At 40.6% G+C, this 20,086-nt stretch overlaps 1 protein-coding gene across 2 annotated transcripts in view; it reads right to left on the bottom strand.

Annotated features, from left to right (window-relative positions):
- The window catches only part of LOC139452666 (protein mono-ADP-ribosyltransferase PARP15-like), a 73,898-nt gene that overhangs the window by 23,617 nt on the left and 30,195 nt on the right, over positions 1-20,086 (bottom strand). For both annotated transcript variants that reach the window (XM_071234206.1, XM_071234207.1), the window contains exons 2-4: positions 10,489-10,590; positions 7,717-7,733; positions 1,344-1,379 (exon numbers count right to left, since the gene is read on the bottom strand). In XM_071234206.1, the coding sequence (XP_071090307.1) occupies positions 1,344-1,379; positions 7,717-7,733; positions 10,489-10,513 (78 nt within the window). In that variant the 5' untranslated portion in view covers positions 10,514-10,590. The remainder of the gene's footprint in view (positions 1-1,343; positions 1,380-7,716; positions 7,734-10,488; positions 10,591-20,086) is intronic.

Consider the following 20,086-nt stretch of genomic DNA (forward strand, 5'->3'; position numbering starts at 1 on the left):
TCCGTCAAATTTTCAACACATAAATATAACAAGGTGAGTATGGCGCAATTCCATTTAAGCCTTATTTGCCTTTAAGTATACTCACGCTTGGCATTGCATGTTCTCGATTTGTTATTCGTGAGGGCTAAACTGTATGAACGTCGGAGCTTGCGACGACGTTCATACAATGTTTGGCCCTCACTCTATGACGGTTCATACTCCAATGAACTCACACAAAGTCAAAGTCAATTCTTATAATTTTTTTATCACAATTTCTTCCCTCAAGGGATGTAGGCCAAGATCTAAACACAATTTTATTTAGTACGTGTGACTTCATGTTTACACTGACAGCCATACAACAATCAGCTATAACGCGGAGGAAAATAGTTCCTCAAAACGAGAGGTGACATGGGCGTTTGGATGCACAACTTGCTCTTCAGAAACATCTTCGGCAGCACATGTGTTCAAATCATATCCTCATTAGATGAGAAAGGTCTGTAAAGAACTACCTCAGTAAGTCAGTAATACATTTACATCAAGTACAAGACGTCAAAATGGCCGACACGATAAACGTGACGGGAGAGATTTCCAAAGTTGTTATTTAACCTGTGGCGGTTACATGTGTTAGTCATCATTGATCAACTGGCCGATCACTGAAAGGTGAATAAAGATGCGACAAACAGACACAAAGGTACGAGCATAGATTGCTGGAGACGGTCAATGTCAGCCAAGGCACGGATCGAGTCGATACTACGATAGTTTAGATGTGCATTTCTTCGTTTATTCATTAGGACGGGCCATAGCGAGGATGTTCGTGAACAATCATGCAGTCACGCTCTCAGACATTTCTCAATGTATACTGAAACGCTGAGACCAAGAATAAAGGTTCTAAATGATCAGAGAGAACGCTTATGCATGTTTCGTGCTAGGGAATTCCCAGGGATTTCCTGGGAATGTGGAAGTAGTCCGTCAGTGTTTACGTCATTTCAAGAACACAGTGTCGTGAAAAACGTATGAACGTCAAATTGTGTCGTTCATACGCTTATGAACGTCAATTTCGGGGTCATGTGACCGAACTCTCGTCCAATCGAAAAGCTATATATCGTGTAAACTTCAAATTTAAAAAAATATTATGTTATAATGTATATAAGAAAGCATGTGTGGTTTAACGCCACCTTCAGGCAATATAGTAGCTATATAAATGGGAGGAATTTGCACCATATCTTGTTTCGAGTGCATGACGAGCTGGTGTTCTAACAAGTAAGCTACCCAACTGCACCCAGTTATACATATACTACCTGATATAACATCTGAAATCATGTTTCATATAAAATCTATCAGACTTTCTAAAAACGTATACTCACTCTTTGCACAAGAATGCCTTGAAGAATTGTCTGAAACTGAGGGAATATTCATGTTATAATGCATTTAACGCCTCCTTTATAAAGACTCCATCTGACGAGTCCTTGTTTTTATCACTTAATGCAGAGCGCAGAGAAACAACAAGTACCATCTTTTGGTACGACCTGGCCATGGATCGAGCAACCGACTTTTAACTCTTTTGGAAGACGCTCTATTCACTAGACCACGGAGGAGTGGTAACTAACTCTACATCTTTCGTAGAATGTGAAAAATAGAGAAGTTGTTCTGACTAATTTGGATCAAACATCATTTTCATTTCGCCAAGTCCAATGGAACTTTTTTCAAATTTGGAATTTGAAAAAAAAAATCCATTTAACGTTTTCAACAAATCAGATTGCATCACAGATTTCCATTTGTTTACCAACATATGAAAGTTTAACCAACCCAAGAAAGCATACTTTAATGAAATAAATACAAACTATTGAATTGTTGGAAAACATCTGGGCACACTTTATTGCTGATTGTGAATACAATATACAGATTTCCATTCATGTAACAACATATGAAAGTTTAACTGACCCAAGAAAGCATACTTTAATGAAATAAATACAAACTATTGAATTGTTGGAAGACATCTGGGCACACTTTATTGCTGGTTATAAATACAATATAAGGCAAATGAAAGTACCCAAATGAAATGCACCTAATGGTCAACTCCCTAAAGTAAAGCCCACATTCCACCATGTGGGTGGTTAGCAGTACCGGTAACACATGAGAGGAATAACAGAGAGGGGTACCATCATCGACCACTCGGCCCAACGTGAGAAGACACGATAAGACTTTTGTCATTTTACTCATGATGAAACATTATGATTTCTATGCAATCTTTGTCTTGTTTCAGTTATTACTCATAGACTAAGTGTGACATAGTGATGCTGATCCCGGCAGCCCTGAAAGAAGAAAAAAACACAAACCACAGAAATATGCTGGAGTGACAAAAAAAACAACAACAACCTCAAATATGCTGACAAAGCATTTTAACTAATGGTTCAAAAATGAGGGACCTTCACTTTAACAAATGTACCATGCAAATGGTTATGTCCACCTCAGAAAAATGTATCTCATCTTCACAATAAAGCACAGTCACGTGCCACAATTTCATGTTTCACAACATTACCCCAAAGAAGATACACTTCAACAGATACACACTGACTAATTCCTTTCCGCTTCCTGTCCATCGCTTCCCCAGAATAAGCCCCATTCCAGCCCCTCAGGCCGCACGATGATAGTATGAGGCAATAGCTTATTCAGTTACTTTAGGTCTGTGACGAAGATGTCTGACTTGTTCTTGACAACATAACCAAGTCATTTGAGCCTTAATGTATTAACAACATTGTTGGCGGTTCTAGGACTTTCATCTTCTGCCAAAGATTTAGTTGTATTAGAGGTGATGCACATCAAGTTGCCGCCCAAATCCGTAAGGAATGTGACGTGTCCGCATCAGAGCTTAGATCAATGAAGCTTCTTCAGGAGTGCTGTAAACTGGCTATCTGTTGACACATGAACCATCTGCATGAAAGTATGATTTAGATATGTTGGTTACTTTGCTTCAGTCGGTTAAATACTCTAACATGGCGTTGATGGGACCCACCGACCCGTTCTGTTGCGAGTTGAGGAACAACGTACAGGATAGACCTTACTGATCCATTTTGGAATGCCTGACACTTACTGTAAGCTGCTTCCCATGCAACATTATGTCCTGCGCCAGAAGTCCCATGCCCCTGTTATGCCCACCAACCTGTTCACTAATCCACATAAATGCCAAAATATGCCAACGTAAATATGCTTTTAAACAAAGTAGGTTGAAGTGAAAATTAATGGTAGTACCGACACTTGCTTGCTGAGAATAGCTAGTGTAACAGGGGCTTTGGAGTCTATATTATGATTACTATTTATCATGCCAGCCATAACATTCTCCAAGATGAAGTTATCTGTAGCGTTGCTGAGACATAGGATGCTGGCGACCGATGAAGAGCTCTTCCCTTTAAAGCCATACACCTGTAGGGATTCAGCTGAAATTCCTCTTGAAATGCGCCAAGTGCATTTTTCCACATTTGTATACTTATCCTGCATAACCACACCCTACACACATTTGCAGCTGCTTTTTAAACAGAAAGACTGAGCTGTGAGAGCTCCAGCTGCAGAAGTTGTTGTTCCAATCAGTGGTGTAGCAATACCTTTACACAGCTGGCTCGTGACCTGGAAATGGTGACCTCACATAAGATTTTGTGGGGAGATAGTTCTGTAACGGAAGGGCATTTTGACCAAATAATGAAGGAATGGGTATACAAATGTAAACAATATTTAAATTTCACTATTTGATTTAACTTGTCCTTCATTACTCCTTAATGTATCTTTATCAGACGGTACGGCAGGTGGGCATACCTTGTACTGGGCAACAACCAAGAGTTCAAATCTGTGGACGACCTCCACGTCCTCTAAGGCTACGTCTCTCCGGTAGTGGCTGTGCTGTGGAGAGCCATGGTCGAGGCAATCCCTCTGATCTCGTGAGGGATATTGGCCCTGGGGCATCCAAGCCAACAGTCTCGAAAGCCTGCAGAATGATTTAAGATCGGTCTGGCTTCCCCGGGAGTTGATTCTTGGCAATGAAATTACATCACAGCCCAAGATGAACGCCACTCTGCGCCCTGCTCTCATATTAGAAAAGAATGTGGTCAAATGCATGTAGTTCGTTCACCCAGTAGCCAGAGGCAAGAGGAAGACTAACTTCTTGGTGAGGCCCTTTGCATATATAGCAGGCGCGATCAAAGACAGATTGAGCCTCTTGGGTGCCCAGATCTTCTGCACCACCTTAAGAAGAAGCACTGGGGGCCAAAAAGCATACACTCTTAGTCCTCCTAAAGTGATGCTTAATACCTCCATCTCCAAGGGGAGACATAAGTTGAGATCTGATACTTCTGGCAAGATGCGAAGAGGTCAATGTTGGGATAACCTACGTGCTAACATAGGAGTAGAAACACCTTGGGAAGGAGCTGCCCTTCCTGACCCAGTTAGCGCGTCTAGAGAACATTCTTACATCCTGGAATGTGCTGGACCAATAAGCGTAGACCCAGCAAATCTACCAGATGGAATGACCAGATCTTCAGTCGAAGGAGTGAGTGAGAGTGTGACGTCCCCTGTTAGCATATACAGCAAACCACTGAAATAATGTTGTTGGTCGAAAAAGCAAGTTGAGTGTACCAGAAGAGCTCCTGCCAGTGTGATATCGACAACGCGAGCACTTCCAAATTGAGGTTGTTGATGTGACAGGTGTGCTGTGCGCCGGACCACAGCCCTGTAAAGCAGCATTTACGAACAGGAGACATCACCTAAAGTGAGGAGGTATAGTGAGTGAGTGAGTATGGTTTTACGCCGCTTTTAGCAATATTCCAGCAATATCACGGCGGGGGACACCACAAATGGGCTTCACACATTGTACCCATGTCGGGAATCGAACCCGGGTCTTCGGCGTGACGAGCGAACGCTTTAACCACTAGGCTACCCGACCGCCCTGGGGAGGTATAGCAACAATTAGGCAATGGTCCTGACGTTGTATGTAAGTGCCGTGAACTGTTGGGTCGGACCCTGGTGTAGGTGACCTCTGTTCGTCAAACCCTGGGCTGAAATGAGCAATCTCATGAGCACTTGTCACTGATCACTGACAAAGTGTAAGGGAAGAAATTTGCAGATTTCGATTAGGCTGTCTACGAGACTGAAAAGTTGAAAAGTCAATTAAAGGATGGTTACTGATCATGCCAGGCCTTGACGATGCGTGTAGAGTTGTGTCTATCTGCCAACGAATGCCAGACCCCATGAAGACTAAAAATATGTGCTGCCCTACCTAACAAGGCATCATTGTAACAGTCGTGGGAAATCAAGGTTGTATCCAGTGGACAAAGCTGAATCTAAACCTATAACTATGGTCTGAAAGATCATAATGTAAGAAGTAAGGTGATCATTTCCATTCTCATATAAACACTCCCGTTGTTATATCGAGGTAATGATGATGGGAGGTGCCTCATTACACCCCATGTGCAATCTTGACATAGAGGGTGAAGAACCCAATCTCATTAAAATCAGATCTGAGGACATCCCATTACGCGTCACGTCAGAGACACCTTTCATCCGACCAATCAAAGTGTCGCTTACGCAATCATGAAAGTTACACAAGAATGTGTTTTCTAATCATGCAACCTCATAAAACGTTAACACAGGGTATTCCTAACAACAGATACGGCCCGTACGACTGAGGAGGCGTTGCACAGTATGTGGGAAGCACTGCCAGACAATCGCAACCATATATTAGTCATTCCAGAACGTTCGTTTGTTCAGTTTTCACAATTTTAATCGAAAGACTGTCAAACTATTTTTCAAGCATAGTCAGAAATGGAACTCGCCAGGTTGAAACGAGTGCCGTAAAACTCGAACAAGCTGCTTTCTAATTGGCTGATGTCGACTTCTTGTTAGTCGTTTCAGAGAGCGGTCAAAGTTCCCGAAAGGTGACCCGTAATGTGATGTCCTCAGATCTTTGTTTTGCGACATGTGACGTAACTACTTCCAGACCACATGCGGCTGTGTGACGAGTATTGCTACATCACTGGTTGGAACAACTTCTTCTGCAGCTGTGAAAAAACAGCAGGAAATGCATTAAGGAGCAATGGAGGATAAGCTAAAACATTGACCATTTCCATACCCCATACAATCTGAAACTTCCAGCCTCTCCTGTACTGTCAGTGTAAATTTTTAAAATGTCTCTTCCTTGCCACATCCTGTTCAAAAACATGGTCACACCATTGTGCTCCTGTAAGAGATGCAGCCTGCTCTCAAATCTTCTTTCACTCCTCCAGTCGTATCCTGTTGTGTGGTAATCTACAGACCAATTTCCAAGCAGTTCGCAATTCACAGGACTCCCCTTGTTATTGTCATGCCTTTAGTCTCAGAGTCTCTGATTGCTGGAAGTGTTGGGGTTTCCCATGAACAATGATGGATGTTGCTTGTGTCAAGGGTCTGTACTGCCCCCCCCCCCCCCCTCCCCATGGCAACGCCTGATCTACCATACGACCTTGACATATATGCAGGGGTCATGCACATCAAACACAGCTCCCGGAGTAACACTGCCCATGACATATAGAACTGCTCATCGTATTTACACCAGCCTAATCCATAATGTTGACATGCCCGACTCCTGACGATATCTATAAGATTTTGTGGATAGTGCTCTAGATAAACCCTGGCAAATATCAAGACCAGTGTTGTTCATTCCTCAATATTCTCTGGTTTGGTATGCTCTTTTTCATCAATTGCATGCCCTTTTTGTCGCAAATACCTAGAAAACCAAATGTGTCTGGCTCATATGTAACACCACTCTACAAACTGGATAACTGTCTCTTGTGAATTTTGTCTCTGATGGGACTCTGAAACAAAGTACCTAAATTATCAGCTGCCAGCACTACTTCGTCAGACGTGCTGATGTTTAGCAATTCTGCATGTTCAGATATTCCTCCTGCATAAGGATAAACATTTGTTTCAAAATCGATACCTAGGTTAATACTGTTCTCACCTGCGGGAATCCAGCCTGTCACGCTTGCCTCTACTCCTAAACTTCCAGCCGAAATGGTCGTGTCATGACCGGGCTGTGGAGCACAGTTTCCCGCCACTGCTCATGACAACTGTCATTTCCTTCGCGGTTTCCTGGTCTTCACCATTTTCTGCAAACGAGTTCTCTTCGGCGCAATCAGCGTCAACGTCCGAAACGAATCGTATGTGTAGCGTCCATATTCCTCCTCACCTAACTTAAAGCACCAGGTACAAGTTTCAACTGAACAGAACGCCGTTCTTCCTCGCCTGCCTTATACTGCTATATGCAATACGTGATGCACCAAGCAATAATTTACATGACACGCTATTGAAATACTTAACATGAGTAATCTCCCTTTGATCACGAATTGATATGTTAATGTTGTTAAATTATTTTATCTGCAGATGCTCTTTGATAAAATGTATTATCAATACATTGTAGCACACAATACGTCAGTTTGATATCACACATATCTACCAACAGAAAGTAAACTGCTTCTGGACCTTCAATTAATAATTAATGATCATACATGCATGAGTAAATAATGACAACATCAAACATGTCATGCTTACCTACTTTTGGTACACATTGATGTAGATATTAACAATTTAATAAAGTCATAAATGACGAGATGGAGATAGAGAAAATAGAAAGCCTACTGACGATTAGAACATTATGATAACATACACATTAATATCATTACTTTATCAAGGGCGGGAATATGCATGGGTACTTACAACGTGATCGCCTCTTGCTGTAATAAAAAGAAGTTATAAAAGTTAATAGTATTCACGTTTCTGTGTTTGTACCAGAACTGCCTTTCATAAAGCTCTATCAAATATCACTCGGTGTAGGACGACGGGGTAGGCCCTGTTCTTGGATTGATCTGGATATTTTCTTGAATTATTCCACATTCAATAGTCTTGTGCGATCTGTTGACATCTAAGATTTGTCACTCCATGGTAAAACTATCCTCGATTATTCAGTATATTCTATAATGTTAAATACCCCGGGACCCATTTGTCCATATATCTTAGTATGTGACGTCAACATCTACGTACCTTCGCACAGAATGTCTCTTGACTGCAATTATTTTCAGAGGGTGGCTGGTTATAGCCATTGCATGCATGTCTTTAGAATAGGGATACAACGTCGCGGTGGTGGCGAATGGGTCAGGTACATACCATGATAGAATGAAGAATACACTGGATAATCGAGGATGTGGAAAATGAAAATGATATTTTGTTCAAAGAAATATTTCCTAAACAAATACCAGTGGTACCAAATGAAAAACTTAGCTTTTTAGATAGTATACATAAATTTACTTTCGAGGTGAACATACATTGGACTGACAAGGGTGAAGCTGTATTACATCTCAACCAACCCTTAAATGTTAATAAGTCAGAATCGAATTCAGTAGACAAGCCAGGTTTGCATGCAAACACAGATCCTTTTCATTAACCAACAGATTCATGATCAATCAGTCGGGTTCAGGAGTCACACGAGACAATTTCATATGACTAGTGCCCTTGTGATATTTATGAGGTGTATATCATTTTAAAAAGTATATAAGATGTCAAAATCACATTTAAGTTTGTTTGGCCGCATGTATTGGAGATAACTTGGACTGTGTGTAAGCTGTGAGCTATAAAGATATTCTTTAAGATTATTTGGGTCAGGTGTAGACGTCTTTTGTTGTGACTGAATGGGTATTTAAAAAGATGGTCACCTAATGGTAGGACAGTCTATGTGAAATTTTAACCATGGTTGGACAGTTTTGGTTTTGGTGTGGCTTCCCAATCTCGTGGCGTAAATTGCATTTTATTTAAATATTGTTAATGATTTTATTCTTGTAATCACAACATTAAACCATGTTTGTCTTTTCTCAACAGATTAATCGTCATTGGAAGGGTGTATCAACATGATCGATGGAACCATAGTGTAATATGTGTGTCAGATAGTAACAATCGATTTACTTTGACAACAGTGGAGCAATAAGATTGAAATGATGATAATCAATTTTCACAAAGTTTGAAGAACTTGTATCTCTGAGTGAAGTGAAAATATCAAAATAAGGGTACTGATAGAATTGTACAATTCTTCTGTATGTCCCACTAAAAGGGTTCTTATTTGAGTTACGTTATAAGAACACAGAAGCAACCTCCATGGTGGGATGAAGACTTAGAGACTAATAAACAAAGATAATATGCAGCTATAAGAGCTCACCGAGACTTTGGAGTGGATATTAAAAACTTAAGAGTTTTACGAAGATTGTTTGAGACGTTATCTACCAAACAAGAAGATTATTAAAAGAAAGAAAGGATTAAACTGGTTATTGCAAGGAACTACCTCAAGTTATTTTGGAAAAGAATGAATACACGATGCCATTAAGAAAGTGGTTAAATGTAATAAATGTTATATTTGGGATAACACTTTCTAAGTAAAGTACAGATTCTAGTATTCGGGATTCGATCACAGACTGCCAGAGTGAGGCACCTTATCGCCAGCACACAAATTCAGCGATCTAACCCACCCAGCCTTGAAGCCTGCAACAAAATTAAAGTCTGAAAACTGATAGTCTAGATCACGTACTTTGTGTACCCCTCTGACAAGTGTAAATTTACACGGCTTCCATGGCTGAAAGCTATGAATACACAATGACATTTGAAAACAAAAAGTTCACACAGCAGTTTTCCTGAGGAGTGGGAGAAAAGCATAATCTGTCCCATATTTAAGGGAGGTAATAAGGATGAACCAGATAATTCCCGGGTAACATCTCTCATTGACACTTTATGTAAAGGTATTGACTTCCATACCAGACAGACGCCTCCAGTCCTGGTGTAACAATAACAATACCTTAAGTGAAACACAATCAGGTTTAGACAAGGATATTCCCCAATAGACCGAATATTTACAAATATATCTTCAAACAACTCTCCAGAAATACATCTCAAAAGCTTCACATTGCATGTGTATACAGTTTGAAATTGTGGAGTACAATCAGTCAAATGTGATGGATACATTACCATAAAAAACTGATTTACTGATTATTGAGTTTAGAGGTATAGTGAGTGAGTGAGTGAGTATGGTTTTGCGTCGCTTTTAGAAATATTCCAGCAATACCACGGCCGGGGACACCAGAAGTTGGCTTCACACATTGTACCCATGTCGGGAATCGAACCCGGGTCTTCGGTGTGAATAGCGAATTCGAAGTTGAGAGGTATAAGTTCTGTGCAAAGCATATTAGACTATTTCGAGGTATTCAGACGGAACCCTTGACCGATTGCGATGAAATTCAGTGAAAAGATTACAACAATATTTACATTAAATAACAAGCTTTTTTTTATTCATGCACAAAATACAGAAGTTTCGGGTAACTACACTGTGCTTCATTCAGTCGTGAACAATAGTTTCATTTTAAATCCCCCCCCCCCCAAATAAGTCTCTATCTACAATTGAGAGTATCTTAATTAATTGTACACAGAAAAATAAATCCGTTTGGCACTTACCTCTAAGACGTCGAATATATGCCATAATGACACAACCACCTGCTTGGTACAAGGAGGCAGCACGAGAGACAGCACAATGAGTCTTTCTAACAGCACATTAACCTGCAAATTGAAGCAGTGTTGAAGTTAACTGGTCCTTTACGCCTGTATGGATTCTGAAAATGGATTTCCAAAGTGCAGTATCTAAGATTGGTGTTACTTTACCTACACCATAAGGTCTTCGTGTAACCTTTCTCGTTTCTATTGCCAGCATCAGTTTGATCACATTCTTTATTAGCAGAAACGGTACTGCTTCATGTTATTTTCTGAATTTGACAGTCTCCGTTGCTAATGTTTTGTTGTCTTCAATACAAACGTTTTCAGAAGGGCAAAGGAAAAGAGATCACGAATAAAAAAATGACATAAAATTACCAATGCTTTTTAAAATTAGATTTTGTTGACACATTTTTGGATGGATCCCCGCGTTTGACAGAAATCAATATTAAGGTCAATTAAGTATTTTTTCATAGTAAAATATGGCCATTCCATTGTCTTATAACGTATAATAAACACAATGTCAAAGGATATAATTCCCAACAGCAAGGACATGTGTACATTCCACTGAGGTGAGCAAGCATTGAGGGGTCATGGATCGATAACTCCATTTGCTGACCACGGGCAGCGGGTGCCTCCGTTAAAGAAGAGTCACGTTTTGTGTTTTGAGCGATATGATCGAAGAGAAGAAGGAAAGTGCAAAATGTTATGTCAGAATATGTATAATAATATCATAAATATACACAATAAGACCCGTGAAGATCCGGGGTAGAATAGGAACCCCTAGGTAGCACCCATGCTTGCTGTAAAAAGCGACTCTGCTTGTCGTAAGAGGCGACCAACAGGATCGGGTGGTCGATGCATGTCATTGAATCTAAAATTGCGTGGTTCGATGCTCATGATATTAATCACTGGATTGTCTTGTCAAGGCTCGATTATTTACAGCCCGCCGAGTGAGTGAGTGAGTGAGTGAGTGAGTGAGTATGGTTTAACGCCGCTTTTAGTAATATTCCAGCAATGTCACGGTGGGGGACACCAGAAATACGCTTCACACATTGTACCCATGTCGGGAATCGAACCCGGGTCTTCAGCGTGATGAGCGAACGCTTTAACCACTCTGCTACCCGAACGCCCCCATATAACTGGAACACAAACAAAACAAAATCATGTTATTTCCAGTTAATCGTCTTAACTGTCATGACGTATATTATACCATTCCCAATCTTGAGTGAATTATTGATTGTAATCTAGATCTATTTAGGAATACAACAAATAGAGTATATCATTTATATGATTACATATATACAAAATAATTACATATTGAAATACATTTGTACTTGAACAGGTAAATATAGAGATCTATTAGCTATGTAATATTATTGAGTAACATAATAACATAGATAGTTTCTAAGATTGCCTCCCCACCTCCATATTTGTCACTTCCAAAATACAATAAGTACATTTGTTTGCTCCTAAGATTTAGTAATTATTACCTAATCTATGAGAAAAAATGTCATTAATTTACCATATTTATTTGTATTATCGTATGTGTTTGTGATGGGAACCACCGGTGGGGTAGGATACGTCCACCATTTGGCGACCACCTGGTATCCTGTCTAGATCTATTTGATAGTTATTCCTAAATTGCGTCAATCACTGGATTGACTGGTCCAGACTCAATTATTTACAGACCGCCGTCATATAGCTGGAATATTACTGAGTGCGGCGTTAAACAACAAACAAACAAACACAGTTATTCATAAAGAAATGCTTATGGTATTTGGGTAGCAATTGCTCATGATTCTGGAAACAGGTTTTGTGATCTTCTACTACAGATAACAGATTGGCTGTTTCAAATAGGTATCTGATTGTGATATCTGCTGAATTGCAGTAAATGATGGTGATGTTACTATCTTGGTGCCTGTAAGAAGTTGTATTTGTGTATTCATCAGGGCTTGTGTCATCAAATATTGACGATTGTTTTAATCACATTTGAACGACTCTGCTTTTATTGTGGAACACAAAAACCAATAGATTTAGGTTACTGACTGAAAACGTATAACTTTTTGAGGGGCAGAACCTCAATTTTCCATTTTTAAACAACAGACAATTTCAAGAATGAGTGGGCTCTATCCTGTCTGATCATTTCGATCAGGGGGGGGGGGGGGGGGGCGCACAGGTGGCCCAGCCAAACTACCCTTAGCATTGTTCAGTACAGTCGTGTAGTTGTATGTATCTTGCTTTAGTTTCAAAGGGCATTTCTCAACTCGCACCCGTTGTAGGTAAACAATTCATTTTTAAAATGCAAGCGACGATATTCAATCCATAATCATAATCGATTGTACGGCCCCGACTGTATCATGAGCATGTGTTTATGAATCACCGCATATAGTTTAATTAGCACAGTGTAGTAGATTCCACGAAACCTTCTCAAAGAACAGTTTTGGTCATGGACTTCACCTGTTTGTGGGGGCACGGGTGGCCCTGTCGTCTAAGGCGCCGCGATTCGCTGTGCAGAGTTGCGTCCCCTGAACACGCCAGAAACCTGTGATTGTGGGTTCGAATCCCGGTTCACCCCGATTATGTTTCTTGGTTTGTCAGCACCATACCCGTGCTCGTGGGTTTCACCGAAGTGGTAACGTCTGAGACCTGCATCACTTGGGCTTTCCTCCCACATTAAGCTGACATGTCGTGATGTAACTGGAATACTGTTAAAAGCGGCGTTAAACCCAACTCACTCACTCATTTCGATTAGGGCATCCCTGAAGGCAGCATGCTATCAGTCACACTTTTCAGCATAAGAATTAAAAGTCTCATTAAAGTATTAAACAATAGAGTTGATGGTTCACTTTTTGTGGACGATTTAAACATTTCAGCTCTGTCTTAACAAAATTCAAAATGGGCCAACGAAAACGGCTTCAGATTTTCTAAATCCAAAACTAACTGTATTCACTTTACTCGTAAATATAAACCACATAAGGATCCAGATTTATTTTTAGATGGTACTCCTATCAAGGTAGTAGATGAGGCCATCATAGACTGACCATTCAAATTCATTGAGTAAATTAGAATCTACAACTGACAGTGTAAGTGCCAGTTGCAAGATAGAGATATCTTCGAGAACCTTCATTAAAAATGCTCAAATCGTTATTTAAGAAAACAATCCTCAAGTAATTTGCCTTTAGTATTGGTGTCACTACTACCCCAAAGTGGGTTATGGCTATTCAAATCTCCCATGATAACACAGGGCTTAGGGAATTGGTCAAACAGTGCCTGAAGATCAGACTGTCGGAGAGAGTATGATGGTGGTACTTACGAAAAACACAAAGTAAAAACAACATTGAATGTTACACATACTCCAACAGCCTGAAAAGCGGTATTGAGAGGAACAGGACTGTGATTGACACCCTGCCTCACCATAACAGAGGATCCTCCAGTTGCTTAATCACCTGGTGGGGAAAAGCAATGGTAAGAATCGTATTGTTGTATATCAAAATTAACTGTTGGTTTAAGGAAAGTTTCTTGAAACTCAATAGCTGAAGATCATTGAAATTGTCCTCTACAATTCCATTGGATTAAATTGGGAGTGCAACTCTTGGATGCTCATTTGGAGAACGTGCTGTAATGGCAGGGATGGAGTGGCCGCCACATCTTCAGGTTCAAAAGAGTTATGAAACTGCAAGAGGGACTGTCAATGTTGAAGGCAATGTTGAAGGGCCTTCTCTAGTAATTTCTTTGCAAATGAGATGTCATTACTATACTTGAATTTTAGTTTGTCGGACAAAAGAGAGGCAAGATTTTGAAAAGGACATGTGTTCACCGCTACATTTTGCATATTTGATGGTATCTGTAAACTCAGTGACATCGTGGTTTTTACTGCAGCGGGAACAAACTTGTGTGTTGCAACAGGATTTTGCTCCATGTCTGAACTGTTGACATTTAAAACATCAGAGTGGATTGGGGATGTAATCATATACTATACTCCGATGTTGAAATATCCGGCTTTGATAGAAGGGAGCTTTGTGAGTGATAACGAAAACGGGTAGATGTCGTTTTTTTATGAATGCATCACATCACCATCTTTTCTAGGGAATCTTTTGACAGCAGTAACACCTTGATTTTTAAGCTCTGCAGCAATTTCCACTTCTGACATATCTGAAAACCATTTTGTGTAGTCGCAAACAATACCTCTACAAGAATTCTTGTTTTGTGAACTGAGAAAACAATCTCAGTATCAGCGAAATGATGTGCCTGGAGCAGATTTAGAGATTGTTGTCTCCGTGCACATGCCCCAAGCAGCAAACTGGACGGGAGACGAGTAACACTTTTTTACATTTCTTCATATTCCTTCAATAGATTTTGAAACTACAATGGGGCTGATTTTGAGGGGTTCACCATCAACACCTTCTTCAACAACCTCAAAACGTGGCCAAGAATCAGTATTAGGGTACAGAATCCTGATCTGAAGATAATGCAGGATCTCAATCAATATGCCTTCATTATCTTTTGAGCGAGAACCAAACGAGTGTGGGGTAAACGAGTCTGATAGGCATAACTTAGAAGTTGACGAATGGCAAGGTAGACACAATTTTATGAATAACAACTTCTTTAATACTTAAAAAAGCTAGCTTCTGTGTAGGTCCTTATACCATTTCCAATCAAAACTGGTAAAAGGCAACAGTATAAGGATCTACACTGAACGTTGCTTTTTACAGTATAAAAGATGTTCTTATCCATAAAATAGTGTCTGCCGAGTGTTGGGTTTTTCGACACCCTGCACCGCACACCTACCATGGAGTGTTAACAAGGAAGGTGATGTAGTGGAAGCCAACTACAAACACCAGGGCTACAAGGGTGTTATACTCAAGCAAAAATGACATAGGTAGCTATTATTGTCAAACGGTAACAGTCAGACTGGTTCCCTAGATAGACAGTTATCTGATGACAAATGGAACCCGGAGGTCAGTAATGCCAGATTGGCCCATGAGTCACCGCTTTCTGGTATAGGACTCTAGGCATTTTTATAATGTAATCTAAATGTGATGTTTTCCAAAATTACTGTGTGGAATATAAGGTTATATTCAAAATGGAAGTGGTGTGTTGGGTAAAAGGAACACTGTCTCTGGTTTCAGTGCCTTCAACCACAAGAATCCAGTCCTCCACCAACACAGGGGCGCAACCAACAGCGAACATGCTGTCCAATTTTGTCGCCTCTTACTACATGCAATAGGGTGCTGAGTGCTCAATGCATACAGCATACGTCAGCAGAAAGTTCAGTTTGATTCATTGTGAGATATATTCAGTATGCATATTTACAAAATTAGATAAATTAGAATACTTATTACGTTAATGTACTTATGCTGAAAAATTCCCTCTCTTCTAGCCAATACCACAGAACCCAAAACGTGTCTATGCCAGTGGACGTTCTCCACCAGGTCTCTGATAAGAGTTAACTCCCCTCATTTTCCTCATCTGAGAGCTTCTGAAGATTTTGATACCTCAGAGTTGTTGTATCTGAGCGAGTGAGTGAGTAAGTATGGTTTAACATCGCTTTTAGCAATATTCCAACAATATCGCAGCGGGGGACACCAGAAATGGGCTTCACACAATGTACCCATGTCGGGAATCGAACCCGGGTCTTCGGCGTGACGAGCGAACACTTTAACCACTTGGCTACCTGACCGCCCCTGTTGTATCTGAATAATAATATAATAAATATTCTAATATATATCCTGATACAAACATATGAAAACATCCCAAACTTAGCAGAAACATCTGATCTGTTTATGGTGTTGATCCGTTGGTAACCTGGAACGAACTTATGTCATGGACTGGACTTAATGCTTCTCAAGTGCCGCTCTTCAATATTCCCGTATCACCTGTCATATCCTTACGCTAACATGCAAAGAAACACTCCATTGTCAAGTGACTTTGAAGTTGTCGAGGTCCCATAGCAAATCACATGAGCCTAACAATCTCTCAGAAGTGTTGTCTATGACACCATGTGTCAACGACAAAAATCTGGTAATCTTTAAGCTCTTTCTGTGTGCAATGAAACGGTCAACTGAAGCGCTAACACCAGTGGTCCAAACTGGTGAATCCATTCCACGTGACCTTTCACCAAATGCTGCAGAGAGTAATTCGCATATATACTACCTGTCCACCAGAAACATCTGTTCCTCACGTCTACAATGGAACATGAAAACGTAATGGCAGCATTGTAATCTCATATCGATTTAAAACCTGAGGTGGATCCAGTCCTGCCCTGTCTGTATGACTGTAAGATGGTTTTCATGGTATTCTTCAACTAGCACAGGTGTAAAATTTACCACATACAGTTCGTTCAAGTGTGCAGCTGGGGCTAATGCAGTCAGTTGAAAAAGACAGTTTTCTGCGCAAGAAACTGCATTGGGATCACTGGTTAAATGTTGTAAAACTACACCCAAGTTAAATTTGCTTGTTCTGATGCTCATGGTGAAAACTAAAAAAACACTGCAGTTGATATCTGGAGAAGTGCAAACCTTCTTTGATCGTCTAGATCTTCTAGGTGCAAGTAGATATGATGTACCAATGGTATATACTGAACTGTAGCCACCATGAAATTAATTCCCTTAGAAGGAGGCTGGAGACTAAGCATGTTCAGGCCTTCCCATGAGGCTGCTAGTTGAACCTGATCATAAGTTAATGGGTTTCAGATTGGTGATACGAATACTAACATGCTAACACTGTGAACGCTGTAAGTTGCTGTGCCAACTCTAATGAATAGGTGAATGAAGAATGAACTAAATTTACTTTGGGTAAGTATCGTACACGAGTGGTGGCTTCTAGACAGTAAGCTAGAGGGGAGGTAACGCTAGCTATCACTATAATAGTGTTTGCCGCTAATCTCACACATGTATACTTTCAGGTGCAAAAATGTTTCTCAAATTGACAGAGGTCTGACGATTCAGTCAAGGGTCCTTAGGAAACTCAATCGTGCGTCTTCATGTTGGTTGGTTTGTTTGTTAGTTAACACCACACTCAGAAATATTCCAGCTATATGACGGTATATGGCGGTCTGTAAATAATCGAGTCTGGACCAGACAATCCAGTGATTGACATCGATCCAGGCAATTAGGATCGATGACCAAGTCAGCGAGTCTGACCACCTGATCCCGTTAGTCACCTTTCACGACAAGCATAGTCGTCTTTTATGGCAAGCATTGGTTGCTGAAGATCTACACTACCGCGGATCTTAATGGGTCACGTCTTCATGTCCTGACAGTTGATGTGCCGACTCGTCTGCTTTTAGGATGCCTTGAACAAAGACTGGCTTGAGCTGAGCCACTTGATATTTCATATCGTCTGTTTTTGAAAAAGAATATGACTGTTGAGGTCCAAAAAGATCACAAGGTTTTGGGAATACTGTACTTCTTTAAGGTGTTGTAGTTCTAAAGACTACTGACATATGTTGATACACTACCGCAACACAGTGTATGTGTCCTGTAGTGAACCAGCATCTCCATGAAACGAAAAACCAGGCAGCAATTACCCTTTGGCTTGATGTAAAATACGACCTGTACATGTTGAGATGTGGCATGCAATCGCAAGTGGATTCATCCTGGTGTGTTTGTCTATGTAGTGAAAGTAGATAAATGATATTCCCATAACCATCATGCCTTTCAAAATCCAACTAATTCAATCCTTTCTCCTATAATCATTCTGAGTGCTATATGAAGGGAGGGCACCTCAGCACTTCTGAGGCAAGAAGATAGAGTGAGGGTCATAAAGCAGCATCATCAGAGGGTACCCATAATGCATCTGATCCATCTAGCTGTCCCACGTCATCTCTAGACGCACTGGCAGATGAGAAAACTGTTGTACAGGGCAACTTGCTGGAGTGAGTAGGGGGTAACGCCGCTTTTAACAGTATTCCAGTTATATCACGGCTTGTCAGCTTAAAGTGGGAGGAAAGCCCCAAGTGATGCAGGTCTCCGCAACAAAGGCATCATATAAGCAACAGCATAAGTGATGAAAGTGACTTGACTAGTGGCGGACATGCCAGTGAAGTAATTGTTTTGAATGAAACAACAAAGCTCTGTAGAAAACGCCACAGCTCCCAGAAGCAACGAAGCCACTGTAGAAGATGTCAAAGTGGTGGAGTAGCTGGGGAAAGCATTGTGGAGAAATCTTGACTAGTAGTAGACTTGCCAGTCGCCAAGGTGATCAAGTAGCAACAAAGTAACTGCAAAAGGCGAAACAGCACTCTAAAGCAACAAAGTAATGTTTTCAGACTGTAAGTACATTAAATGTAAGATATTAGGAACTTTGAGGAAATGGCAGTGAAGAGAGTGTTTCTGCAAATTCTTGCAAACGCTTCCTGTTACTTTATGTTATACTGTCCCTTGTGTTATAAAAATTCAATTTGCGATATGAAGCAATTAAGTGTGATATCTATTTGTTGTCAATTATTAAATGTGTTTTTTGTTTTATACAGTTGCTTATTTTGCGTCATAAATGTAAAAAGAAAATACAGCATTCACAGTCCTGATCAGTCACTGATTCGGTGCAGAACAAGTATTCTGTGACAGCCTTTTGAAGGAGGCCAAGCACAAAACTAAAGTCAAGCTTTTGAGGCAGAGAAAATTCTTTTGGCTTCGGAGCAAAGCACCCCAAGTTTACTTTCAAGTCCCTTTTCTGCTGGGCCCGGTGATTTCGACCCTTTTTCAGAACACACTATCCCAAAGTATCAAACTTTCTGTAAAGGAGCATTGACATTGGACTCCAGCTGTAAGTCAACAGATAGACAAGGAGCATCAAGAGCTAAAATCATCAGGACCTTCATTCATGTTAGGTCAACAGGTGCTTCTCCACAGCCCTGTAGTCAAACAAGGACTTTCCTCGAAGCTGTCCCAATCATGGACAGGTCCTTATTATATCACAGACATTGGTCCAAACCACACCTTCAATATTCACAGATGTTCAGATGACAAAGAACATAAATCTTTGGCCCATGCCAATCGCCTGAAACCCTATGTCCTCAGAGGTAATGTTGCAGGCATGTTGAATCATCAGGTTCTTCTGCACCAACATTGGTGTTAAGCAGAGCACAGTAACCATTCCCAGATCCTCCTGCACAAACTTTGAAAGGCAGCCTCCACTAGACTCACCAGTCTCTAGTGAAAAGCCAACTGCAAGAGCTGATGAAACTGTGCCATCAGAGCACAATCACAAGCAAACAAAAGATCACAATCAAGATCAATTCTATGATATCGAAAAACTCTTGAAGTACAAAGACATCAATGACATACGCCATTTTCTTAGCAAATGGGTTGCGTATCCCACACCAACATGGGAGCCACACCATAACATAGGACAAGGACTTATCAGAGAATTCACGTGCATAAAACACAGGCTGGACACAGTCGTAAGCACAAACAATCACACAAATATTTTGTCTAATCTCTAATAATATAGTCATCCTTGATTTTGATGGTACCTGACAGTTAGTTTCATTGCGAGAAGTTAGATGTTGTTGACAAACCTGCAGGGCCTCCTGTGTTATTAAGTGCTAGAAGGATGATAG

The sequence above is a fragment of the Haliotis cracherodii genome, unplaced genomic scaffold (genome assembly GCF_022045235.1).
Source record: "Haliotis cracherodii isolate W230 unplaced genomic scaffold, xgHalCrac1.p SCAF_9, whole genome shotgun sequence".
NCBI classification, from domain to species: Eukaryota; Metazoa; Mollusca; class Gastropoda; order Lepetellida; family Haliotidae; genus Haliotis; species Haliotis cracherodii.